At 44.9% G+C, this 27,669-nt stretch overlaps 1 protein-coding gene across 2 annotated transcripts; it reads right to left on the reverse strand.

Annotated features, from left to right (window-relative positions):
- Positions 1 to 131: 131 nt before the first annotated feature.
- Positions 132 to 27,597, reverse strand: FKBP1A (FKBP prolyl isomerase 1A). Of its 2 annotated transcripts, XM_027558958.1 has the most exons (5): positions 27,412 to 27,597; positions 27,279 to 27,326; positions 7,519 to 7,631; positions 3,251 to 3,415; positions 132 to 1,217 (listed from the first exon to the last, which is right to left on the reverse strand). In XM_027558958.1, the coding sequence occupies exons 1-4, from the start codon at positions 27,446 to 27,448 to the stop codon at positions 3,287 to 3,289; spliced, it is 327 nt and encodes a 108-aa protein (XP_027414759.1). In that variant the 5' UTR covers positions 27,449 to 27,597; the 3' UTR covers positions 132 to 1,217; positions 3,251 to 3,286. The 2 variants fall into 2 exon arrangements, with proteins under 2 accessions (XP_027414759.1, XP_027414760.1); XM_027558959.1 differs by lacking the exon at positions 27,279 to 27,326 and having other exon boundaries at positions 27,412 to 27,591.
- Between the last annotated feature and the right edge of the window lie 72 nt (positions 27,598 to 27,669).

Here is a 27,669-nt window from a genome sequence, read left to right on the forward strand (position 1 = left end):
AGGATGTTCCTGCTGCAGCTCTGCTAAGACACAGCCTCCGACACTACAGCCCCACCGTCATACCCCCAACCCCATTCTCTCCACAAAAGGGCAGGGGAAGGTGCCTCAAAGTAACCACCATCACACAGAGCTGAGAAAAGCCAGCATAAAGCACTTTTATTGCAATAATAAAACTTGAAACTCATGTGTAGTGCAGGGAGTGGGGGTAGGCTGGGGGAGTAGGCAGCAGTTTCTCTCACCAAATCACTACACAGTACAGCAAAGGGGTGAGAGGGGGCAAGGAGAAGCCAGGAAACTCTGAGATCAGCAGGGGGAGCTGAGCATCAAAAAACAGGAGATGCTGAAGCTGTGATGACCAGCATCATTTTCTTAAGACAACACTCAAGGATTTGTCATGATGGCTGGGCTTTCATGGGTGTTAAGTGTCTACAAACAGCACCTTCAATTTAACTTTCGATTAAAGTTCTTAAAATTTAGGAAGTAGAGCTTGGATAGCTATGCGATTACAAAAATCCTGGATATCCATTAGAAAAACCACAGGATGAAAAAAAAAAAGGCCAGGCCATGAAGGTTTCAGAGGTCCCTGCTGGCCTGGGGAACAGACATCTGCAATGTCCAACATCTCAGTGAAAATGATCTGCTTTCAAAAGGCAGAGGGTCTACGAGGAGGGTGAGGGTGGGGCAGTGGAAGCAAAGGCTCTCCCCCTTCCCACTGCAGTTTTGGGTAGGGCTTTCAATTCAACCCGAGGACATCTCTCAACTTGGAGAATAATTCGGCCCTCAAAAGCGCCTCAAATCTGCTATGGCTTTGCAGCACAGCAGCAAGAACGTTTAATATATAATAGATAAAACTTTTATCCAAAAAAATAAAATAAAATAAAGATTCTTGCACCCCCCACCCCAACACCAATTCCTAGTCTAAAGTTAACCCATTACTTGTGCTGTTAATACTTGACTAATACTTAATTGGAAACCTAGATCCAAAGGACTGAAACTCAATCTTCACCCCAAAACAAAAACAAACTGAGTAATTTGAGGTTTATGGCATATAGTTCAGGTCAACACACATACGAGGAGAAAGGGGAAGAGCAAAGCCGGTGGCAGAACACATTCAGTCTGGGAAGATGTTTATACAAAGAGTGTAGTGGAACATCAGGAAAAGCTCCATACGGACTCGCTGTGTGCGTCTGGAGGCGCCAGATCCTTCTGTGGCACATCTGTTGGGGACAGAAAATCCGTAAGTCCCAGCAGCTCAATGCTTTCTGTGTGGGGAAGGGACCACCACAAGGCTGTTGCCATATCATGTCCCTTCCCCAACAGCTGTGAGGTCTGATCTGTCCTCACCCCTCTGCTCCAGTTGGCAAGGACCCACTGTGCTCGGGCTAGGTTCCCAGGTGAGCAGCCTCTTCCTGCACACCTTAGTGGTGCTTTTTAAACCTAAGGTTACATCTATGTTGCTGAGGACAGCAGGAGGGACAGAGCCCACCAATATGGCTGACAATTCAGATCCCCATTATCAATGGGTCTCCAACCTGGCTGCATATCTGGGGGCTTTAAAAAAAACCTGAAGGCTTAGACCTCACATCTAGTGACAGTGGTTAACTGGTCTTGGGGTAGCCTGGGCATCAAGAGTCTTAAAGCTTCCCAGAGACTTTAACATGCACAGCCCTAAGCCAGTTTTTCCTTGTGTCAAACGGATTGAGAAAATATCTAGTCTTCATTCACTCACTCGAACCTGACTTTTTGGGTCTGGCCTTGAGCTTTCCCTCAAGACCTTTGCAAGAAGCTCTGAACTGTTCTTTGGCAGTGTTGGGGGGAGGCTGAGGCCAGGGTAAATCATAGCCATTCAGCCCTCTCTCCCCTCCTTCCCTTTCCTGTCCTTCCAGATTTACAGAAAGCCTGTTCCCAAATCAGGATTACTCCAGGGCTCCCTTTGGTACATTTATGTTCAAAGGACTCAGCCTTCTAGGGTAGGGACTAATGGTGCAGCTCTCTGGGCAGAGAGAGGCTCTATCAAGTGTCAGGGTTTCCCCTGGAAGGAATGACAAGTGAAAAAGCCAGAGTCCTCAAACCTGACCAGGCATGGATGACCCAGGTGTTTAAGGATCAAACCACTGAGAGGAAATAGCTAAAAAAAAAAAAAAAAAAAAGGCTCCTCTACCTCAAGACAAAGTATTCCATAATGCTGGCAGCCACCTACTACTGTTTTCAAATAGAATCACTGTCACCCAACCCCTGGCTATGGCCTTCTGGTTCCAGAAGCAGGAGGGGAGCAAATGCAGAGATCTGGGGTCACATGGAGGAGGAAGGCACGGCAACCCACTCCAGTATTCTTGTCCACAGAATCCCCTGGACAGAGGAGCTTAGCGGGCTTTGGTCCATAGGGTCGCAGAGCTGGACATGAATGAAGTGACTTAACATGCATGAGGTCATGTGGAAAGATGTCAGCGTTCACATGTTTTATGATTCTAATACTCATATGAAAAGTAATGTGTTATTAGAATATTGAGTTGGCTTACCTAGAAATAAGGGAAGAGGAAGGAAAACAAGTCCAGGAAGGGGAAGCAGGAAAGGGTTCTGTCCATTACTGTCTCTGTCTGGATGTGACCTTGAGTAAGGCCTCTCTCTTTCTCTTGGCCTCAGCCTCCTCACTTGTTGGACAGAAAGGCTCACTCAGGTCCCTAAGATCCTCTCCAGGACTGTCTGAGAACATCCTTCATACTTCATAAGCATCTGGGCCTCATCTTTAAACCCACTGTAACAAGCTGGCCTACTGTCCTGCGTGTCCTGGGCTTGCTCCCTGGGGCAGGTGGCCCAGGTGGTAATGTCCCATTCATACCTTTCTAACAGGCGGTGAGAGGATGTATGAATGAGGGAGCTGCACAAACTCAGCAGGGCAAACAAAGTCATCACCAATCTTATTTCTAGAGAACTGAAATGCTGGCACTAAAAATTTGATCTATATTTCCAGTTCCCAACTCAGTTTTAGTTTATAAGCTACATATAAAAATACTCCACTTAAACAGCTACCATCAGCTGCCCTGTCCCCCTGAGTTCTTTCAAGAGCACATGCCGTCCCTTTCCAAGGTATAAACTTGTAACAGAACTGAAAGTATGGCTGACGGAGGAAGAATATAAAGGAAAACATCCCGAGGCACCAAGGTTCTTTCTGATGCCCATCAAGCACTGGGCATGACTCAGGAGGAGCAAAGGTAGTTAAAGGAAGGTTCTTTAGCATTAAGTTCCTTACCCAAGAATGGGGAGCTCAGGGAGGAGGCCACTCCTGTCATTCCAGTTTTAGAAGTTCCACGTCAAAGATGAGAGTGGCATTTGGTGGGATGATGCCTGGGTGGCCAGTGGCACCATAGGCATAGTCTGGGGAGATAGTCAGCTTGGCTCTCTGACCCACACTCATCTGTGAAAAGAGCAAGGAAGAATGGCAGTGCTGGATGTGCTCCCCAACTGTTCCCTTAAGAAGCAGAGCTGTTTACTGGGTGCTCCTTGGCCAGGATGGTGTGATTCTGGTGACTGCATGGCTGCCTGGGCACCGGGCACCCTCTGTGAGGACGTGGAGGCAGGCAGACAGGCTGGATGAGCCCTCCATCTGGCTCCAAGGACCCGATAACTGATAAAAATCCCTCCTGACTCCCAGAATCGCCAGGCTCTCAATCCTTCTGTTGGTCCCACTAATCCAACTCTGGGCAGCCAACACTATAGACATGTCACCACCTAAGCCCTTCAGTGGCCTGTCACTACAAGCATCTATACTACTGCAAAAGCAGTGCTCTGAACAAAACCTTACTCTAGAAGAAAACACACAGAAAGTAATATTTAAGGCAGGCTACTTTTCTGCAATCTCTATATTTATACTCAGAAATGTAGAAAAAGTAAAACAAGCAATAAGATTTTCTGGGGGTACCAAGTAGCATCTACCAATTGTATGAAAATAGCATGCTACCAATTATACAAAAAAGAAAAGTATTTATACATAGTTGCACCTATCTGTATAAACATGAAAACATTTTTGGAAGAACACAAATAATACCAGCACTTTTCTATGGGGAGAGCAGAGGATGGCAGGAAAATTTTCACTTTTTAAAATGTATTTGTAGCTTTTTCATTTTCTCATCAAATACAAAATGTCTATTTTCCGAACAGTGAGCAGGTTCTCTGCTTTATCCCCACTCTTTACTTATCTCTTTTAAGTCTCCATATCTATTTCCTCTCACCAAATAGAACTGGAGATTAACCAGTGTGGATAGAGGGATTTCTGTCTTTTTTTCAGAATATACTTTACTCTACATCCTTTGTAAAAGATCACTGATTTACCTCCAAATAAATGGCTTAACCAGAGAAGGCAATGGCAACCCACTTTAGTACTCTTGCCTGGAAAATCCCATGGACAGAGGAGCCTGGTAAGCTGCAGTCCATGAGGTCACGAAGAGTTGGGCACGACTGAGCGACTTCACTTTCACTTTTCACCTTCATGCATTGGAGAAGGAAATGGCAACCCACTCCAGTGTTCTTGCCTGGAGAATCCCAGGGACGGGGGAGCCTGGTGGGCTGCCATCTGTGGGGTCGCACAGAGTCGGACACAACTGAAGCGACTTAGCAGCAGCAGCAAACAGCTTAACTTTCAGAAACTGCCTTTCCCAGGTGTCTAGATTTTTGTTCCTGTCTGGCTAAAAGTTGGCAGTACAAAACAGGATCTTTGTGGCTTCCTTTCCTTCAGACGCCTCTCCAACTATACCCATACCTCTCCATGTGTGCACTCCTGGCTCTCTGACTCAGTCCAAGTGATGGTGACTGAAGAGAAAGCTACAGGCTTCTTTCCTACAGCGCCCTTGAGAAACTGGGACATGTTGGACCAAAGCGGTAAGGACAGTTGAAAGCATATGGCTTAATCTAATAAAATTCAAAGCAATGATATCCTTTTACCCAGCAATTCCACTTCCAGAATCTGCTAGCAACTCAAATGCCCACTGCAAGGGGCGTGGTTTCACAGTACAGCTGTACCATTCTTCTTAGCCTCTAGAAAGAAAACAGTGGCCTTAACTATACTAACATGGAAAGATGTCCAAGATACATGGTTAGGTGAAAAAAGCAAGTTGCCAAAATAGTATATGTGCCAGGACTGAAGACCTATAAGCACAGAAAACTGGAACAGTATCAAAAGAACAGGAAAAGGGGCAAAAGACAACCCTTCTTCCTGCGCCTTTAATGTATGTCCTAAAGAAATATTATATGGAGGAGTTCATGCTCTATGCAGGTCTCAGACCACCCAGACTTCCCCCAAGCAACAGCACTGTGACTGACTCAAAGCAGCCTGGCTGCAGGGGGAGACTAGGGATCTCCCTAACACTTCATTAGGCCTTACCAGTCTGGGATGGGAAGTAGGCTGATAACACTAGCTCAGTAGCAGCGACGGCTCCTGGGACACACAACACAATGATTGTTCCAGTGCTGGAACAGCCACAGAAGATGAGCCATGGAGTGGACAATGGTTGGCATGGGAGATGGGGGGTGAGCTACAGACCCAAGAGCCTACCAGACGTCTGGGGTGGGAGACAGGACAGAAAGGTACAGTTGGAGAGGTTTCCAAAAGGAAGTAAGCCACAAAGATCCTCTCCGTTTTCTATTGCCGACTCCCAGCCAGGAAGGAACAAAAATCTAGACACCTAAGAAAGGCAGTTTCTGCAAGTTTAAGCAGTTTATTTGGAGATCAATCAGTGACATTTTATAGAGGACGTAAAGTGTATTCTGAAAAAACAGAAAAACAGAAATCCCTCTATCCACATTGGTTATATCTCCACTTCTCTTTGGTAAGAGGAAATAGACTAATTATCCACCATGGCAGAGCCTGATTATAAAGCTCCCTGGGTTGTAGGCCACAATAAACATCCCTTTACCTGGTCAGTGCCAAGAACAAATTCCTGGGCTCGGCACAAGGATAAAATCCAACTGAAATTTGGCAACCCTGGGTCCCTTATTGTCTACTGGGAATTTCACAGAGTTGGCAGAACAAAAGCTGTTTACACAAATGGGGAGGGGAGAAGTGAAGAAATAGACTTAAGACAAACAAAATTACTTTCTCCGTGAGCCTGACCTCTCAGAAGTGGTCTGACACAACATGGTCAATAATAAGACAAATACAAATTAAAACCATACCAAGATAATGTTTTTCACTCATTGTGTCCTGAAGCCAAAAGTTTTTAACAACACTGTGCTGGAAGGGCTGGGAGAAGCAGGCACCTTCATAGCCCACTGGTGGCAATTCAGTGTAATCCCTACAGATGGCAACATGGCAATATGTCAAAATCCAGTGCACAGAGCTACTGAACCACTCGGTCTACTTCCAAGAATCTGCCTGTGGGAACCCCTGCACAAATGTAAAATAAAGTCCATTCAAGATTAATCACTGCAGTGTTGTTTATAATACTGAAATACTGGGAAAGACCCAAATGGCCATCAAGAGAGTCCTGGTCAAATAAACTGTAGTACACCCACCTGAGGGATACAGACATAAACTCGTTTTACTGTGCTTCTCAGACACTGTGTTTGTCACAAACTGAAGGTTTGTGGCGATCCTGAGTGGAATAAGCTTACCTGTGGCTTTTCCCTCAGCATTTGCTCACCTCATGTGTGTGTGTGTCACATTTTGGTAATTCACGCAGTATTTTGAACCTTTTCATCACTACATTTGTATAGCAATATGCGGTCTTTGATTTGCTACCACAAAAAGATTATGACTCGGTAAAGGCTCAGATGTTAGTTAGCATTTTTTAGCAATAAAGTATTTTTTTAATTAAGGCACATACATTTGATCCTTGAACAACACAGGTTTGAATTGCATGGGTCAACTTACATGTCAGTGTTTTTTAACACTGAACACTACATGATCCATGGTTGGCTGAGTCCTTGGATGAGGAACTTCAGGCACAGAGGACCGGCTGTGAAAGTTATGTGTGGATTTTTAACTGTTCAGGGGGCAGGAAGGTGGGGTTTGGTGTCCCTACGCTGCTCTGCTCAAGGATCACCTGTCCATTATTTTTTAGGCATAATGCTATTGCACACTTAATAAACTATAGTGTAAACATAATTTTAATATGTACTGGGAAACCAAAAAATTCATGTGACTCACTTTACTGCAAGATTTGCTTTATTGTGGTGGCCTGAAAACAAGCCTGCAATACTTCCAAGATCTGCCTACACTATGAAGCTCTATGAGGACAGCTTTCTTCTATGTCCTGGTATAGTGCAAAAGAAAAGAGCACAACAGTGTGTGTGTGTGTGTGTGTGTGTGTGTGTGTGTGTGTGTGTGTGTGTGTGTGTGTGTGTGTGTGTGTGTGTGTGTGTCTGTCTGTCTAAAAGAAGGGGTGGGGGGCATTTACAGAAATTCTACAAAAACATTAATAAAAGGAGCTATTTGGGTGAGGGAGCTAGCAATGAAATTTTTCCTACTCATAAACATTATTTAAGAAGTAGACACTAAAAAAAAAAACAAAAAAGAGAGCATACCTGGGCAACCCCTTCTTCCCAGCCTCGGATCACCTCCTGCTTGCCCAGCACAAACTTAAAGGGCTTGTTTCTGTCCCGGGAGGAATCGAATTTCTTTCCATCTTCAAGCATCCCTGTGGAAAAGGGCAGTTGTAACATGAGTAACGAGGAGGAATGACATGAGGGAAGTGAGAGCCAGCAGGAGAGTGCCTGTCCTAGAGGCCAGCACTGGAAGACCTGGTGGTGTCCTAGGATTTCCTGTGTCCTCAGTGGGCCTCTGAGGAGCTGAGGTAGTCCCTCTATTCCAGGCTAGTGAAGGCTCTTCCCCAACTCAAAGCAGTAAGTTGATACCAGAGGCAGGCTGTCTACCTTGTTCTGGAGAATGGGGAAGCAGACACACTCCTGGCAGGAATTCCCAGCACTCTGGATTTCCTCCCAGACTGAGAGCAACTGTGGGCCCTTTAAGCACACAGTTCACAGTCAGTCTATGTGCAAGCCATATTCCTCCCTGAATTCACCCATCATCTTTTACAGAAAGTGGGTAGTGTCAGAACGTAACTGAACTGTAGGATACCAGCTGGTATTGGAGAAGGAGCATTGGAAAAGATACCAAAAACCTTTCACTGATAAACTGTCTAAAGCTCTGGTTCAACTGTGGGCAGCGCTTCTAATCTGAGTCAGAGACTGGGCAAGGTACTTTCCATACATGAACTTTTTCAATCATCCCCACAGCAAAGGATTCCTGTCCCCACTTCACAGAAGAAGTAACTGAGGCAGAGAGAAGTGAAGTGATGTGGTAAGGCATTAAAGCTAGGCTATAAATCCAAAAACCATTTTCATTCTACCATTCCAGTTTCTCATAAGCCAGACAACCCATACGGGAAACTTGCACTAAAAGAGGGCATTTCAGAGATGGAAATGCCAGGGGATGAGTGTCATGACAAAAGACCAATAGATACCTGCAACTCCTTGTTCACAAAAGACCATCACATTGGTTTCTCCAGAAGCCAGTGTCAGCCAATTGTGATAGCTGTCACTGAGGTCTTGAAAACACATCTTCATCCCAGACTGGAAGGGTCCAGCCCATTGTTGACATATAACTAACACAATACTGATTTCACTGGAGGTGGAGGGAGGGCAACCACTATGGTTCTAAGCAACCCTCTAAGGACTCAGCGAAACACAGAATTCTGTTGTATGTTTTCAGAGGTGGAGGGAAATTCCAACCTAAAAAACAGTGTCAACACTGGTAGGTGGAATGGGGAAGCAGAGATCAATTGCCAGCTTTATCACAGTCACCAGACTTTCTGTATTTTGACAAAATAGGAAAATGGGGAGTCGTGGGGACAGGAACTACTGTCCTAACAGAGGAGGAGAAGGGACAGATGTCCTAGGGCAGAGTGGGTGATGATACTGCCTGAAACTGGGAGCTGAAGACAAAGGGAGACACAAAGATGGAGATTCACCCCTGTTAAGTCACTGTAAAGCTAGGAACTGGCACCCTAGAACTAACAAGTTCGGGTGTACATGTAGCTCATCTCTTTACCAGAACACAATCACTATCTGATCAAAGAAATGATAAATAGTTTTCTATAAATGACAAACTGGGAGAAAACTAGATCTCCACTCTCCATAATACTCACCATAGATGTTCCCTCTAGTCCATTTCAAGCTCTTCACACACTGACCCCAGCCCAAATGAACTCAGCATCAAGGGTGAGAGCAGGCAACAAGAAGCTAGGCATCTCAGAATCCTTTCTTTTTCAGGAGCCTTTCCATCCATCTGCCAGAGACTGCTTTTAACAAATGAGGAAATCAACTCCAAGGCTATAATTTGCAGGATGCTGAAGGAGGTTATGCAAAAGAGGAAGCAATGTCCATTAAGAAGCAGGAATGAATGTGCATATGATGCTTTCTCGAGTGGGAATTAGGTTTGTCAGTATTGAATGCAGAATATAAGAGAAACTATGATATCAAAACAGGTATTAACAGTTTTGGCCAAGATGGAGGAAAGGGATCAGATTTACCCTTCTACCAAAAACTGAAACAAAAAGACACCAGACAAACCAACCACAGGAAAAAAAAAAAGAAACTGAATGAAACCAAAAAGAGGCCAGACTACAGTTACAACAGTGAAGACACTGGACTTCGCAATTAAAGCCTGTGATCCCTGAGAAATAAAATTAACAAGGTGAGAGCTATGACGTCCTCCCCCACCCGGCTTGTATCCTCGGGAGCTTCCGAGGGAAGAAAACAGAACAGAGTCTATTGAACACACACCAGGGAGGGGAAGAGCGTAAAGGAAGATCCCCAGATCTACAGAGTCCCCCATAAGTACCCACCACAGTACTAATCAATGCATGTGGCCTGAGGACACCACTCACAGCCTGGAAAAGAACCCATCCAAAAGGTTTACAAGGAACAGTGCTCAGAGCCTACACAGGACTGGGATCAGTACTGGTCCCCACTAGCTGAACTGAAAAATGTCATGGTTCATGAGGCACAGCATAGGATCTCTGGGAAGATCTCGCCTCAGCAGTGAGGAGTAATCAGCCCCCGCCTGAGCACTGCTTTGGAGGAGCCACCTAACATATCATAAAAGCAAGACCGCAGAGGATCAAACTGTTTCCAAGTAACTCAAGTGTTTACCCATAAGAAACTCAAGAAGATTTTTAGGAATAAAATATCCAGCACCCCAAAAGGTAAAATTCACAATGTCTAGCATCTAAAGATGGTTGTTGTTCGGTTGCCAAGTCATGTCCAACTCTTTGCAACCCCATGGACTGCGGCACGCCAGGCCTCCCTGTCCATCACAATCTCCTGGAGTTTGCCCAAGTTCATGTCCATTAAATCAATGATGCCATCCAACCATCTCATCCTCTGTCGTTCTCTTTTCCTTCTGCCTTCAATCTTTCCCAGCATCAGGCAAAGTCTTTTCTAGTGAGTCAGCTCATCGCATCAGGTAGCCAAAGGATTGGAGCTTCAGCATCAGTCCTTCCAATGAATATTCAGGGTTGATTTCCTTTAGGATTGACTGGTTTGATCTCCTTGCTGTCCAAGCGACTCTCAAGAGTCTTCTCCAACAGCCCAATTCAAAAGCATCAATTCTTCGGTGCTCAGCCTTCTTTATGGCCCAACTCTCGCATCTACACACAACTACTGAAAAGATCATCAAGGCTACTGTATAGCCTTGACTATACAAAACCTCTGTCGGCAAAGCGATGTCTGTGCCTTTTAACACACTATTCAGGTGGTCATAGCTCTTCCAAGAAGCAATCGTCTTCTAATTTCACAGCTGCAGCCACCATCTGAACCCAGGAAGAGGAAATCTGTCACTGCTTCCACCTTTTTCCCTTCTATTTGCCATGATGTGATCGGACTGAAGTGGTTGTCTATGGCGGCTTCAGAGAGTGCTGAGGAAAGAAGAAAAGCAAAAAGCAAGGGAGAAAGGGAAAGGTATACCCAACTGAATGCAGAGTTCCAGAGAATACCAAAGAGAGACAAGATGGCCTTCTTCAATGAACAATCCCAAGATTACCAAGCATGCAAAGATGCAGGAAAAGTATGACCTACATGCAACTAATCAATAAACTGAAACCAATCCAGAAGTGACAAAGATGTTAGACTGAGCAGAGGACAACTATAAGATTGAAGTCAAACTTCCAGAGGTGAAAACCGTAATGCCTGAAATGAAAAATATGCTGGGCTTAGAAGAACTGGATGGACATCCACAGGCAAAAAGTAAAAGCCTGGACCTATACTTCACATCATAATCAAATGTCAACTAAAAATCGGCTCTAAAAGAACACTAAACCTATACAATTTATAGATGAACTCATAAGAAAATAACCTTTGACTGTGAGTCGTGCAAAAATTTCTTAGATATGAGGTGAAAAAGCACACTCCATAAAAGGACAAAATGAACTTCATCAAAAATGAAAACTTCTGCACTTTTAAAGAATACTTTTAAGAGAATGAAAAGTCAAGCCACAGACTGGGAGAAATCTTTACGGGACATATCTCTCATAAAGGACTTATGTCCAGAATACGAAAAGAACCCTCAAAAAAATCAGCAAAAAAACAATTAAAAAAGGGCAAAAGATATGAATCCATTCTTCATTGAAAAGGATAAAAAATGGCAAATAAGTACATGAAAATATATTCAACACTGTCATCATTAAAAAACGCAAATTAAAACCACTAGGAGATATGACTACTATCGATTAGAATGTATAAAACTAAAAAGACTCATTATCATATTATTATATTTTTATAATAGAATATAATCAGATCAGTCGCTCAGTCGTGTCTGACTCTTTGCGACCCCATGAATCACAGCACGCCAGGCCTCCCTGTCCATCACCAACTCCCAGAGTTCACTCAGACTCACGTCCATCGAGTCAGTGATGCCATCTAGCCATCTCATCCTCTGTCGTCCCCTTCTCCTCCTGCCCCCAATCCCTCCCAGCATCAGAGTCTTTTCCAATGAGTCAACTCTTCTCACGAGGTGGCCAAAGTACTGGAGTTTCAGCTTCAGCATCATTCCTTCCAAAGAAATCCCGGGGCTGATCTTCAGAATGGACTGGTTGGATCTCCTTGCAGTCCAAGGGACTCTCAAGAGTCTTCTCCAACACCACAGTTCAAAAGCATCAATTCTTCGGCGCTCAGCCTTCTTCACAGTCCAACTCTCACATCCATACATGACCACAGGAAAAACCATAGCCTTGACTAGACGAACCTTTGCTGGCAAAGTAATGTCTCTGCTTTTCAATATGCTATCTAGGTTGGTCATAACTTTCCTTCCAAGGAGTAAGCGTCTTTTAATTTCATGACTGCAGTCACCAACTGTAGTGATTTTGGAGCCCAGAAAAATAAAGTCTGACACTGTTTCCACTGTTTTCCCATCTATTTCCCATGAAGTGGAAGGACCGGATGCCATGATCTTCGTTTTCTGAATGTTGAGCTTTAAGCCAACTTTTTCACTCTCCACTTTCTGCCATAAGGGTGGTGTCATCTGCATATCTGAGGTTACTGATATTTCTCCTGGCAATCTTGATTCCAGCTTGTGTTTCTTCCAGTCCAGCGTTTCTCATGATGTACTCTGCATATAAGTTAAATAAGCAGGGTGACAGTATACAGCCTTGACGAACTCCTTTTCCTATTTGGAACCAGTCTGTTGTTCCATGTCCAGTTCTAACTGTTGCTTCCTGACCTGCATACAGATTTCTCAAGAGGCAGATCAGGTGGTCTGGAATTCCCATCTCTTTCAGAATTTTCCATAGTTTATTGCGATCCACACAGTCAAAGGCTTTGGTGTAGTCAATAAAGCAGAAATAGATGCTTTTCTGGAACTCTCTTGCTTTTTCCATGATCCAGCGGATGTTGGCAATTTGATCTCTGGTTTCTCTGCCTTTTCTAAAACCCGCTTGAACATCAGGAAGTTCACAGTTCACATATTGCTGAAGCCTGGCTTGGAGAATTTTGAGCATTACTTTACTAGCATGTGAGATGAGTGCAATTGTGCGGTAGTTTGAGCATTCTTTGGCATTGCCTTTCTTTGGGATTGGAATGAAAACGGACCTTTTCCAGTCCTGCGGCCACTGCTGAGTTTTCCAAATTTGCTGGCATATTGAGTGCAGCACTTTCACAGCATCATCTTTCAGGATTTGGAACAGCTCAACTGGAATTCCATCACCTCCACTAGCTTTGTTCGTAGTGATGCTTTGTAAGGCCCACTTGAGTTCACATTGCAGGATGTCTGGCTCTAGGTCAGTGATCACACCATCGTGATTATCTGGGTCATGAAGATCTTTTTTGTACAGTTCTTCTGTGTATTCTTGCCATCTCTTCTTAATATCTTCTGCTTCTGTTAGGTCCATACTATTATTATTATATTATGTACTGGCAGGGATACAGAGAAACTGGAATCCCCACATGCTGCTGGTGGGACTATAAAACAGAACAGCCACTTTGGAAAACAGCTGGCAGTTTAAACATACACCTCCCATTTGACCCGGTCATTCTACTCCTAGATATTTATCCAAGAGAAATGGTGGTTTTGGCTATATAAAAATATTCATATACACAAATGCTCATAGCAGACCTACTTATAATAACCAATAACTGGAACAATCCAAACAACTGCCATCTGGTAAACAGATAATTAAATATATCCATATGATAGAAAATTATTCAGCCATAAAAAGGAACGAACTATTGACTCGTGGAACAACATAACCTCAAAATAATTATGCTGAGTGAAAGCCAGGCAAAACAGTACACATGGTATGATTCCACTTCTATAAAACTTTAGAAAAGGCACACTAACCTATGCTGACTATCAGTGGTTGTCAGGGATGGGAAGAGGAGGGAGGTTTCAAAGAGTAACAAAGAAACATATCAAAACTTATGAAACTGTACACATTAAATATGAATAGCTTATTTACTGGATGTCCATTACACCTCTATAAAACTGTTATTTTAAAAAACAGGAGAAAGGGAAAAAAGTGAGATTTACTAAAATGCTACATGCTTGCTTCCTACACTCAACCAGGCAGTGGATGGCAGGTGCTTCCTCTGTTTGGGAAGGAGCAGGTGAAGCAGGCAAGTTAGCCTCAGCAGCTGCTCCCATTTTAGTTCTGGACATCTCTGTGCCAGAACCGGGAGCCCTTGAACAGTGAAGCCACCTGCCAAGTTAGTGCTGTAATTTCCTAGAGAAAACACTTCTCTGCTGAGAGAAGGCAACTGAGGTTACAGTGCAGACACGACAGCTGATACTCTTTAAGCTCCGAAGGCCATTCTTAGCAAAAACCTGGATCACCAGCATGGCCTTCTATTTAAAGAACTGACTGATTCCATTTCTGATTACACACAAATCTATACCTCATGATCCAGAAACTGTCTAGGATAGCTACGTACTCTTGATGTCAAGAATTAGTTCTCGTCTTTCCCAACTGAACATGGCTCGAGATCAGACCTGGACTCAAAGAGTTCTACGTCCCTGAGGCACTCAGCTCAACCCCTGGCACTCATGAGCACTTTAGGATCTGCTTCATTTGCACAATTTTAAGGAACTAGCAGGACAACCACAAGGCTTTGGACCTCTTCCCTATGTGATAAAAAGAATCTGAGGGGTAATCCCAGAATGGCAGTTTTTTACATTCGGCACCTTTAAATTCCTCGGCAAACTCCGGGCTCTCCAGTTAAAAGCACAAGGCCACGAAAGGAGCAAAAGCTATGGCTGCCTGAGGGACTGTTAAATCGGCCTCTGGCTGCAATGCAGTTGACGTCACCTTCACCTGGGTCTACTCCCAAACTGTTTCAGCTGTTCTTTGGGGGAGAATCAAACTCAGATCCCTGGAGAGGGAGCAGGAGGTCTTTAAAAAAGAGAGCAAGCGTATACATGATAGTGGGGAAGTCTCCAGATCCTCTCCTGGCAGGATCCCGCCCACAGCTTGGCTTTCTGCTGCCTGTTATGGAGGGCTCTTTCTTGCTCAAAAGGAACCAGCAGAGGCAGACCTGGCCAGCAGCTGCTATGCAAAGGCCCCTGTCACAGAAGCAGTGGTTACGACCCAAGACCAGGGAATTCCCTGGTGGTCCAGTGGTTAAGGATCTGACTCTCGCTGCCAAGGGCCTGGGTTCAATCCCTGGTCAGCAAAGATCTGGCATGGCACACAGCCAAAACATAAAAATACATAAATAATACATTAAAAAGAAAATAAAAAATCTTAAAAAAAAAAAAAGAAGAAGAAGAAGAAGGACCCAAGGCTAGCATTTGGAGAGTCTGGAGAACCCCTGGGTTATCATTTCACTTAACAGAAAAGAAGCCACTTCTAGCGCACTCTGCTTCGTGGAAGGCAGAGTTCCCAGATACCCTCTACTGGGTAAGGGAAGATGACTGAGGAAGGCATGAATCTACAGCCTCACCACATGTTGTAGTTAAAGCTCATGATTCACAATGTGATTTTCATTAGCTGGTGCATCTTTGCAGGTGGTTTTCACAGGAAACATTTTGCAGGGCCCCAAATATGGAAAGTTTTAGAACACCAACCAACCAACAACAAAAACCTAAACCAAACAATAACAAAACAGAGTATCCCAAACCCCAAGCTTTCAAAACTATATAAAGTTCTTGCTACTTACAGTTGGGAGAGGGAGAAAGAATTTCTACTTTTAACTTAATACCAGTTAGTTTTTTAAGGAATCTGCATACTGTTCTCTATAATAGCTAGTATCAATTTACATTCCCACCAACAGTGCAAGTTCAGTTCAATTCAGTTGGTCAGTCATGTCCGACTCTTTGCGACCCCATGAATCACAGCACACCAGGCCTCCCTGTCCATCACCAACTTCCGGAGTTCACTCAAACTCATGTCCATCGAGTCAGTGATACCATCCAGCCATCTCATCCTCTGTCGTCCCCTTCTCCTCCTGCCCCCAATCCTCCCAGCATCAGAGTCTTTTCCAATGAGTCAACTCTTTGCACAAGGTGGCCAAAGTATTGGAGTTTCAGCTTCAGCATCATTCCTTCCAAAGAAATCCCAGGGCTCATCTCCTTCAGAATGGACTAGTTGGATCTCCTTGCAGTCCAAGGGAGTCTCAAGAGTCTTCTCCAACACCACAGTTCAAAAGCATCAATTCTTCGGCGCTCAGCTTTCTTCACAGTGCAAGAGGGTTCCCTTTTCTCCACATCCTCTCTTTATTTATTGTTCGCAGACTTTTCGATGATGGCCGTTCTGACAGGTATGAGATGATACCTCACTGTAGTTTTGATTTGCATTTCTCTAATGATGAGCAATGTTGAGCATCTTTTCATGCGTTTATCAGCCATCTGTATGTCTTCTTTGCAGAACTGTCTGTTTAGGCCTTCTGCCCACTTTTTGATAGTGGTGTTTTGTCTTCCTGGTATTGAGTTGCCTGAACTACTTGTGTATTTTAGAGATTAATCCTTTGTCAGTTGCTTCATTTGCTATTTTCTCCCATTCTGACAGCTATCTTTTCACCTTGCTTAGTTTCCTTCATTGTGCAAAAGCTTTTAAGTTTAATTAGGTCCATTTTTTAAAAATTTCCATTACTCTAGGAGGTGGGTCATAGAGGATCTTGCTGTGATTTATGTCAGAGTGTTTTGCCTATGTTTTCCTCTAAGAGTTTTATATAGTTTCTGGTCTTACATTTAGGTCTTTAACCCATTTTGAGTTTATTTTTGTGTATGGTGTTAGGAAGTGTTCTAATTTCATTCTCTAACATGTAGCTGTCCAGTTTTCCCAGCACCACTCCTTGAAGAGGCTGTCTTTTCCTTATTGTATATTTTTGCCTCCTTTGTCAAAAATAAGGTGCCCACAGGTGTGGGGATTTATCCCCAGGCTTCCTATCTTGTTCCATTGGTCTACATTTCTGTTTTTGTGCAAATACAATGCTGTCTTGACAACTGTAGTTTTGTAGTATAGTCTGAAATCAGGAAGGTTGATCCCTCTAGTTCCACTTTTCTTTCTCAAGATTGCTTTTGGTTATTCAGGGTATTCTGTGTTTCCATACAAACTGTGAATTTTTTTTTATAGTTCTGTGAAAAATACAATTGGTAATTTGATAGGGCCTGCACTGAATGTGTAGATTGCTCTGTGTGGTCATTTTGACAATATTGATTCTTTCAATCCAAGAACATGACATATCTCTCCATCTGTTTGTAATCTTTGATTTCTTTCATCAGTGTCTTACAGTCTTCTGCATACAGGTCTGTTGTCTCTTTAGGTAGGTTTATTCCTAGGTATTTTATTCATTTATTTGCAATGGTGAGTGGGACTGTTTCCTTCATTTCTCTGATTTTTCATTGTTACTATATACAAAAGTAAGGGATTTCTGTGTATTAATTTTATATCATACAACTTTACTAAATTCAGTGATTAGCTCTAGTGGTTTTTTGGTGGCATTTTTAGGGTTTTCTATGTATAGTATCACATCATCTGCACATAGTGAGTTTTACTTTTTCTTTTCCAATCTGGATTCCTTTTTTCTTCTCTGAATGCCATGGCAAGGACTTTCAAAACTATACTGAATAATAATGGTGAGAGTGGGCACCCTTGTCTTATTCCTGATCTTAGAGGAAATGCTTTCAGTTTCTTACCACTGAATAATGTTTGCTATGGGTTTGTCATTATGGCCTTTATTATGTTGAGGTATGTTCCTTCTATGCTGATTTTCTGGAGTTTTTATCATAAATGAATGTTGGAATTCTGTTGAAAGCTTTCTCTGCATCTACTGAGATGATCACATGGTTTTTATTTTTCAATTTTGTTAATCTGGTGTATCACATTGATTGATTTGTGCATAATGAAGAATCTCTGCATCCCTGGGATAAACGCCAGGATTAATCTCCAAAATATATAAGAGCTCATACAGCTCAATATCAGAAAAACAAACAACCCAATCAAAAAGTGGGCAGAAGACCTAACAGAAGTATGATACCAATCAGAACAGGAATGCAGACTTTCCACACTCCAGCTGAAGTCTAATACCAGGTCCTAAGTGACCACTTGAAACAGTCACTGAGTACCTACTCCATGCCAAGCACCAAAGGAGAAAGACCCTGGAGACCACCAGCCCTGTGGGGCTGACTTCCTGGAGCCTGCAGTCTCCTGGGGAAAGAGCAGATGTAACTACACACTGCCTGATGGGCACCTTGTTAGAGATAGAGGCCTAAGTGTGTGCACACATCTCAAGTGTCACTTTAGCCAAGGGTCAGAGGAGCCCACCGAGGGCATGTCATTTAAGCTGCAAGAGGAGCCTGCCCTGGTGAGAAGTGGAGGCAGTGTGGCAGGCCAGAGGCCTTCCTGGGGGGAAAGGTTGGTATGTTTGGGGAACTGAATGCAGGCCAGGGTGGCCTGAGCTCCTGGGAAGGGAAAAGGAAAGGCAAAGAGAACAGAGACAGCAGCAGCCAGGTGCAGATTATCTCCCCTTTTCTTTCCCTTTCCTCCTCCTGCTCTTTGTACTGCTAGAATTTATCAGGCCAAAGTTAAAGGGGCCCAAGGGAATACATGCCTAAGTTGTTCAAAACACCTCCGGCCTTTTCCATGGGAAACTGTAGATGACAATACCGTTTTTAGAGAAAATCCCAAGGCAGACAAATGAGCCTTAGTTTATAGACACAATGAACTGTATCTATAACATTTCAACTCCTATTTTATAGAAAATCAAGGTAATGGAAGGAGCTACACAAAACCAGGAGAAAATGAGACAGACGCGGGGGTATTCTAATCAGAAACTTTACAAAAATCAGTTTTAAACCACCAAACATGTTCAAGTTAAAAATTTTATTGTATAAATTATATCCAATAAAGCTGTCAATAAAAAAAGTCTGAGACCCATTGCAAGGAACCAGAGTTCTTTGGAGAGAGGTGACTAAGGCAAGGAACAGAACAGTGAAACCAAGGAAATGATTAAAAACAGTGGAAGCATGTCAAAAAGGCAGGGGCTGCATGCATGTACTCTCAGTCACTTCAGTCGTGTCCAACCCTTTGTGACCCTAAGGGCTACAGCCTGCCGTTCATGGGATTTTTGTGACACGAATACTGAAGTGGGTTGCCATGCACTCCTCCAGGGGATATTCCTGACCCAGGGATGGAACTCGCGTCTCCTGTGTCTTCTGCACTGCAGGCAGATTCTTTACTGCTGACCCAGCCAGGAAGGCCCCCTGAAGGGGCTCCTACTGGCCAAATCTGGGACAAGAGTTATCAAAAAGAATAATGAATAACAATGATTTTAAGGCCCTGAGTAAAATATGAGTCCCAAATATACTAAAGATAAATAAATAAATAGATGGGGAGAGTCACTTGTCATCATGGAGGATGACTATAAAACCAATTCCTGACCTTAAAATTGATAATTAAAGCAAAAGAATTCAGCTTTACCCTGTGTAATAGAAGAGCAGTTAATAAATGTGGAAGATATGAAAAAAAAGTTTTTAATTACCATTTTGTAAATTAAATGCCAATGAAACAGTTTTTTCAGGTAAGAATCATCAACTGAGATAAAAAACAGCAGGTGAAAGGCTGGTGAGGAGCAGGGCACATGCACAATGTCCGAGCACTTTGACAATGGCCCCGTTAATTCAAAGGGTAAAATGCATAATCAGAAAAAAGATCAATTTAGCATCACAAATAGTGATGTTCCCCATGGTACGCCAAGTATGAAGTACACAGCATCATGTTAGAAGTCTTCACACTAAAATGTTTTAACCAGAAACTGTTTAGACATTTCAACTCCTAGTTTAAAGGAAATCAAGATAGTGGAAGGAGTTATACAACAATCAGGAAAAAACAATGAGATAGACGTGGGGGTATTCTATAACAATAAGTGCTCTCTTTGGAAAAGCAGTGAGATATGAAGACTCTTCTGGATGTTTGCTACAGACATAATCTCCAACTGAACTCTTTTTTTTTTAAGCTACTGAAAAACACTTTGAAGACAACTGGGGTAGTTTCAATACGCATTTGGCTTTAGATACTACTGAACCATTTAAAATTTTCTCAGAGGTGACCAGAATTAGAATAGGGAGAATACTCTCATTCTTACAGCATGCTCAAGTACTTAGAGAAAAGTATCATGTCAGCACTGGTCATAACAAACACCCTCTTCCAACAACACAAGAGAATACTCTATACATGGACATCACCAGATGGTCAACAACGAAATCAGATTGATTATATTCTTTGCAGCCAAAGATGGAGAAGCTCTATACAGTCAGCAAAAACAAGACCAGGAGCTGACTGTGGCTCAGACCATGAACTCCTTATTGCCAAATTCAGACTTAAACTGAAGAAAGTAGGGAAAACCACTAGACCATTCAGGTATGACCTAAATCAAATCCCTTATAATTATACAGTGGAAGTGAGAAATAGATTTAAGGGCCTAGATCTGATAGAGTGCCTGATGAACTATGGAATGAGGTTCGTGACATTGTACAAGAGACAGGGATCAAGACCATTCCCTTAGAAAAGAAATGCAAAAAAGCAAAATGGCTGTCTGGGGAGGTCTTACAAATAGCTGTGAAAAGAAGAGAAGTGAAAAGCAAAGGAGAAAAGGAAAGATATAAACATCTGAATGCAGAGTTCCAAAGAATAGCAAGAACAGATAAGAAAGCCTTCTTCAGCGATCAATGCAAAGAAATAGAGGAAAACAACAGAGTGGGACAGACTAAGGATATCTTCAAGAAAATCAGAGATACCAAAGGAACATTTCATGCAAAGATGGGCTCGATAAAGGACAGAAATGGTATGGACCTAACAGAAGCAGAAGATATTAAGAAGAGATGGCAAGAATACACAGAAGAACTGTACAAAAAAGATCTTCATGACCCAGATAATCACGATGATGTGATCACTGACCTAGAACCAGACATCCTGCAATGTGAAGTCAAGTGGGCCTTACAAAGCATCACTACGAACAAAGCTAGTGGAGGTGATGGAATTCCAGTTGAGCTGTTCCAAATCCTGAAAGATGATGCTGTGAAAGTGCTGCACTCAATATGCCAGCAAATTTGGAAAACTCAGCAGTGGCCACAGGACTGGAAAAGGTCCGTTTTCATTCCAATCCCAAAGAAAGGCAATGCCAAAGAATGCTCAAACTACCACACAATTGCACTCATCTCACACGCTAGTAAAGTAATGCTCAAAATTCTCCAAGCCAGGCTTCAGCAATATGTGAACTGTGAACTTCCTGATGTTCAAGCGGGTTTTAGAAAAGGCAGAGAAACCAGAGATCAAATTGCCAACATCCGCTGGATCATGGAAAAAGCAAGAGAGTTCCAGAAAAGCATCTATTCCTGCTTTATTGACTATGCCAAAGCCTTTGACTGTGTGGATCACAATAAACTACGGAAAATTCTGAAAGAGATGGGAATACCAGACCACCTGATCTGCCTCTTGAGAAATCTGTATGCAGGTCAGGAAGCAACAGTTAGAACTGGACATGGAACAACAGACTGGTTCCAAATAGGAAAAGGAGTTCGTCAAGGCTGTATACTGTCACCCTGCTTATTTAACTTATATGCAGAGTACATCATGAGAAACGCTGGACTGGAAGAAACACAAGCTGGAATCAAGATTGCTGGGAAAAATATCAATAACCTCAGATATGCAGATGACACCACCCTTATGGCAGAAAGTGAAGAGGAACTCAAAAGCCTCTCGATGAAACTGAAAGAGGAGAGTCAAAAAGTTGGCTTAAAGCTCAACATTCAGAAAACGAAGATCATGGCATCCGGTCCCACCACTTCATGGGAAATAGATGGGGAAACAGTGGAAACAGTGTCAGACTATTTTTCTGGGCTCCAAAATCACTGCAGATGGTGACTGCAGCCATGAAATTAAAAGACGCTTACTCCTTGGAAGGAAACTTATGACCAACCTAGATAGCATATTCAAAAGCAGAGATATTACTTTGCCAACAAAGGTTCGTCTAGTCAAGGCTATGGTTTTTCCTGTGGTCATGTATGGATGTGAGAGTTGGACTGTGAAGAAGGCTGAGCGCCGAAGAATTGATGCTTTTGAACTGTGGTGTTGGAGAAGACTCTTGAGAGTCCCTTGGACTCCAAGGAGATCCAACCAGTCCATTCTGAAGGAGATCAGCCCTGGGATTTCTTTGGAAGGAATGATGCTGAAGCTGAAACTCCAGTACTTTGGCCACCTCATGTGAAGAGTTGACTCGTTGGAAAAGACTCTGATGCTGGGAGGGATTGGGGGCAGGAGGAGAAGGGGACAACAGAGGATGAGACGGCTGGATGGCATCACTGACTCGATGGACGTGAGTCTGAGTGAACTCCAGGAGTTGGTGATGGACAGGGAGGCCTGGTGTGCTGTGATTCATGGGGTCACAAAGAGTCAGACACGACTGAGCATCTGATCTGATCTGATCATGTCAGCAGCTTCTAATGGCTCAGCTAAAAACTAAACATTGATTATATCTATCTACATACACCTGGAAGTAGACAGAATTGGCAAACATGACAAAATGTCAACCATCAGGGAATCTAGGTGGTGGGCACGTGGGTAATTACTGTTCTATTTTGATTTTTCTCTAATCCTGACAACTTTACAAATAACAGTTGCACAGATACCAGAATTCTATGTGGTCTTTAGTTCATTTAAGACAAGTGAGCCTTCTGCTCTCACCTGTGGAAGAAGAAACTGGCATCCATGTGATTCGATATTTTGGTAATCACAATCTCAGAGGAAGGAAAATATCATTTCCATAGCAAGGTCCATTTGCAAAATGTTAAAATCCAATTATGTTATGGAAACTTGAAGGTAAAAGGACTGACACTTTAACTTGCACACACTAGTGAGCTGGTGCAGCCCAACCCTGACCGTCTTACACCCACCAAGCATCAATAACAAATACGAAAACTCCTCTGGTCTCAAATTAAAGAGAACAGCTGCAGTTTTCTTAGCCAAAATATTCTGCAGGCAATGTGGAGGGCTGTTTTAAGATGAACCTTCACTCAGAGTCATCTTTTGTATAATTACCTGTTTCCTCATCTGTGAAATGGAAGGGTCTCGGCCTAAGCAACTCTGCCAACCCTAAACTGAGGGGTGGTAAAACACGGAGCGCTGGGGACACAGGGGCCTTTCGTGACACAGTGTGCAGTGACAGCATCACTGCTGCTGCTGCCCCTCCCAGATGCACTGCCCCCAACAACTCCTCACAGCAGGCATTGCTTCTCCCATTTTTAATAGATGGCATACGGAGGCTGAGAAAAGTGGATCATGTGCCCAAGCTAAAATCTGAACCCAGTGAAGGACCCACATCTTCTTTGGGGATCACTGTCCACGTGGTACCACTTCTGCACACCTGCCCTTGGTACGCTTTGAACACCCAGGATACAACGAGGGCCCTGTTTCCACAATGCCACCAACACTCCAGCGTCCACACAGTAGCTAGAAGGGAGGCGATTCTGTTAAAATCCAGATCAGCTCATGACTCCCATCTCAGAAAGCAAGCCCCACCATTACCTCATCTACTACCTTCTCCCTCACACAATCCACTCCAGCTAATATACCAAGTCATGCTCCAGCCTCCGGGCTTCTGTGCTAGCTCCTCTCTCTGCCTGGAAGACTCTTCTCCTTGACAGCCACATCAGTCACTCCCAACTTCCTTTGGGCAAATAATTAAGTGTCCTTTTATAAGAAGTTTTTTCCAACCACCCTCACTAAAAGCTGTAAACCCCCTTCCCAGGCCCTCACTCTGCTTTAACCTCTCTCCACAGAGCTTCTCACCACCTGATGTGTCATACCTTCATGCTGCTAGTCTCTTCCCCCCCAGACCAGGCCTTTGTTTAGTTCACTGGCTGTGTCCCCAGTGCCTGGCTGGTTTCTGTTGCTCAATAATTATCTGCTGTAGGAAGGAAAAGGGTCCTGCTGTGGCCCTGCCCAAACAGTTACAGTCGGTCTGCCTGAAGCCCGCACACATGGGGGAAGCCATCTGAGCAGTCACTGCTGGGGGTGAGCCTTCCTCCAGACATCGGATCACCAGCCAAGAAACACCCAGCAGGGGAGGGGGTGGAATAAAGCAGGGAGGAGAGGAGAGACAGAGGCTAAAGAAAAGCAGCGGGTGGGGAGGGGAGCTGCAGTGTCCCTTCAAGTGGACCTCCTGCAGTGATGAAGCCGAGGGATCCTTGGTTTTTCTCAGTCAGAAGTCAGGCTACAGACAAGTTAAACCTGATCCCAAAGACAAGATGTCAACTATAAAAAAAGAATTCCTCAATCCACTTGAGGTTGCTCTAACAATGGCAGGCACGTGGCCTGCTGATGTGAGTAAAAGGGACATAAGCCTAGCAGTGTGTCAGGACAAGCTCAATAATAAAGTTCATAAAGCTACTGGAGGCAAGGAGGGAGCCATGAGGATCCACTTGATCCTCCAGGCACCTATTTGGCAGGTTATCTTTCCACTTCCTCCCTCTCACCTCAATGCCTGCCTGTCATGCTACTAGGAGGGGCTTGGCTAAAGACAGTACAGTTTTCACCTTCCCTTCTGACATCACGTAGATGTGGTACAGGCCTTTCTTTGAGGCTGTGCTCATGCTGTGCTCTGCTAGAGGCTGTGGAAATTACCAGAAGGAGCCTGGAGAGTGGCATCCAGGATACAACTGGCAGCCACCAGAAGCATTTGGAACATCCATGTGGTCAAAGTCAGCCTGTGCTAATCATATCCCTGGTGACCGAGAGAAGATTTTGGCTTCCTTATTTCCAGCTTATCCTTTGAAGCTGCTCCCAAATCAGCAGCAGCAGTTACCTGGCCAGAGCAGACTGGATCTAGAGAATCCACCTGACCTGAACCTGGGTCAATCAGATTCTCCGTCCTAGGAACTGTAACCACTGGAGCCACACAGCCAAGCAGTCTGAGCTAGCTATGCAAAAGAAAACAGAGAAACAGGGGGCAGGGGTGGGAGGTGGGCACACAGGGATGTCCACTATCCATGACTTGGGAGAAGCAGAGAAACAGCCCTAACAGGAGACTACTGAGAGGTGGGTACAGAAAAACAAGATGAAAACTAGGAGGATCATGAGAATTTCTCCTCCTCAAGGTTCAGTGAGGAGAGGTTCTCTTGCATTTGAGGACCCTCAGATTTGTATGATACTCTTCACCATGTTCCTTCAAGATGGATTCTGTTCCAAGTGGCTTTTAAGTCACTCAACTGCTACAGATGAAATCTCAACGCGCTTCCCCATTCCTCTCACGCCCCCACAGGTCTCAAACAGGTTCTTCCTGGGAGGCTGATGGCAAAAACCCACAGGAACAAAGAAGCCTGCCCAAGAACAGCCTATTCTGTGAGCATGAGGCAGAGCTGGCTTCTCACCAGGGTGTCTTTGTAGGGCTTATCAAAACTGAAATAAAAAAGAAAGCTTTTGTCCTAATGCATGCCAGGGTCGCACCGCTGTTCTGGGAACGTGTGGGTGGGTGCCACCCTCAAGGAAAACAGAGACTTGGAGAAGAGGCACTGGGAGCCCCGATGGTGTTCTGGGTCCCACAGCCATCTGTTCTCTTAGGAAAAGGCTCCAGACGTGCGGCGTGGGGACACTTCATAAGAGGCACAGTGAAACTTCGTTCTGCCCACATGCTGGTGTCCAGTCCTGCTATCAGCCCCAGAAGATGGGTGAGCCAAGGACAAGGGGCACAGACTTGGGAATGGCACAGGTGGAGCCAATTAACCTAATGTGACTACTTAGAAACTGAGAGGAGAGGGGAGAAGTCAACTCACTTCTCTGAGTCCCTGCCTCAGTTGGCTGTGGGAACTGAATCAACTGCCCACTCACCCAGCACTGTAAAAGGCAATGGTTACTCTTCTCATCTCACAGATCAAAATCAACCAAACTGACATGTTCTCTTCCACTAGACCTCCAGGGCTCAGGTGCTGACCACGGTCTACAAAGTCAACCGTTTAAAACATCAAAACCACTTTACAGTTTCTTTTGTAGGTATGAGATAGTTCCCTACCAAGATAGGTTTCAATACTTCCTCCTATGGTAGCCTTTTTAAAAGTTCTATCCCTAACTCCCTACACCCTCACCCCCTTTTCTACACAGGGAGAAGGGCCAGAGGAATAAAAAACCCAGAGAAATAAAAGGGCACCAGAGGGGGGAATGTTAGCTGCCTTTTTCCCTTCCCAAAGAAAAGTCATTTCCCTCAACAGAGGGCTCCCCCCGCCCCCCCCACCATGATCTGAGAGAGAAAGCGAGAGCTCATCCCCGAGCAGCAGGTTCAGAACTGCCTACAGCCTACTTGAGGGGGTGGGGGAGCGGAGAGACACAGAGGAAGGAGGAGAACAGAGGAAAGGGTGGGAAGGAGGAAAAAGGGAAGGAGGAAGGGGAGGGAAGGTTGTTCATATTAACAACTGTGGCTACACCAATCACCAGCACTCACTACATTTAAGTCTCCGCCTGCTCAGCCTCCCCCCTCCCCTCCCTACCAAGTACAACCCAGGAGAACCTTGTAAGGGCATAGAGTAAAAAATGGTCTCAAGGAATATGACTGTCATGTTAAAATTCTGGCTGAGAATCTAATACTTCCTTTGGCTTATAATACTATCTGTTTTCCTAACTGGGCCTCAGTTTCCTTATCTTTTGAAAGGGGATAAGTCTCTACTCTTAGAAGGACTGGGGGGCTAAACTACATGTTATGTCAACCCGGGTCATCACCGCTACTGAGGCTCGGATTTATAAAGTGGCTCAAAACTAAGAAAAGGAAAAGGACGTTGCAGATCTAACTTCGCCAAGGCCAGGCTGGGCCAGAGCAAAAACTTAGAAAGTGGGATGTCTCTCCACCCGCAGCGCGGGGCCGAGTTCCCACGGACTAGTAATTACCTCGCCCCTCTTATCTCCATCGAAGGGTGGGGCGGAAGCGCGAATAGGGTGTAAACTGGGCACAGAAATGCTATAAATCCTCTCTGATGGTCCTTGGCCAGAGCTCTGCCCATCCTGAGCTTGTGACCTTGGACAAGTGACTTGGCCGCCCCACGCCTCAGTTTCCCCATCCGCGCTGTGGGCAGAACGACAGCATCTCTGACACAGAACCGCTTTCGAAGTGCGGAATAAAGTCCGGCCCGCGCGCCGGCTCGGACCGCCCGAGGTTCGGCAGGTCCGACGCTGCCCCCTCGGGGGCGCTGCCACCATCCAGGCCTCGGCCTCGGGCCACGCGGGCCTGCCGCCGCCACGCCCCAGGCCTTTGCCCCCAGGCCGCGCCGGCTGCCCCCCGACCCCCGAGCCGCCCCCTACCCCGGTCCTGCGACTCACCCGTGTAGTGCACCACGCAGGTCTGGCCACGCTTCGGGAAGGTGCGCCCTGAAGAGACAGACAGACGCGCGAGGTGAACGGATGCGCGCGGTGGCCGGGGCACCCCGGGGCCACCCGGCGCGCGCCTACTCACCGTCTCCGGGAGAGATGGTCTCCACCTGCACTCCCATGGCTGCGGTAGCGGCGGACGCTGGGTTGGCCGACTGGCTGCGCGACGGGCAGCGTGGACCGAGACCGGATCTCGCGGCGATTCCGCGGCTCTGCCTCGACCCTCCGCGCTACGGCTGCGCACGCGCGCGCCCCCGCACGCCCCGCCCTGCGTGCGCGCCCCACACGGCGCGCACGTCCCCGGAGCCCCGGCCGCGGGGCAGTAGGGGGAGGGGGGCAGGGA

The sequence above is a fragment of the Bos indicus x Bos taurus genome, chromosome 13 (genome assembly GCF_003369695.1).
Source record: "Bos indicus x Bos taurus breed Angus x Brahman F1 hybrid chromosome 13, Bos_hybrid_MaternalHap_v2.0, whole genome shotgun sequence".
In the NCBI taxonomy this organism is placed as follows: domain Eukaryota; kingdom Metazoa; phylum Chordata; class Mammalia; order Artiodactyla; family Bovidae; genus Bos; species Bos indicus x Bos taurus.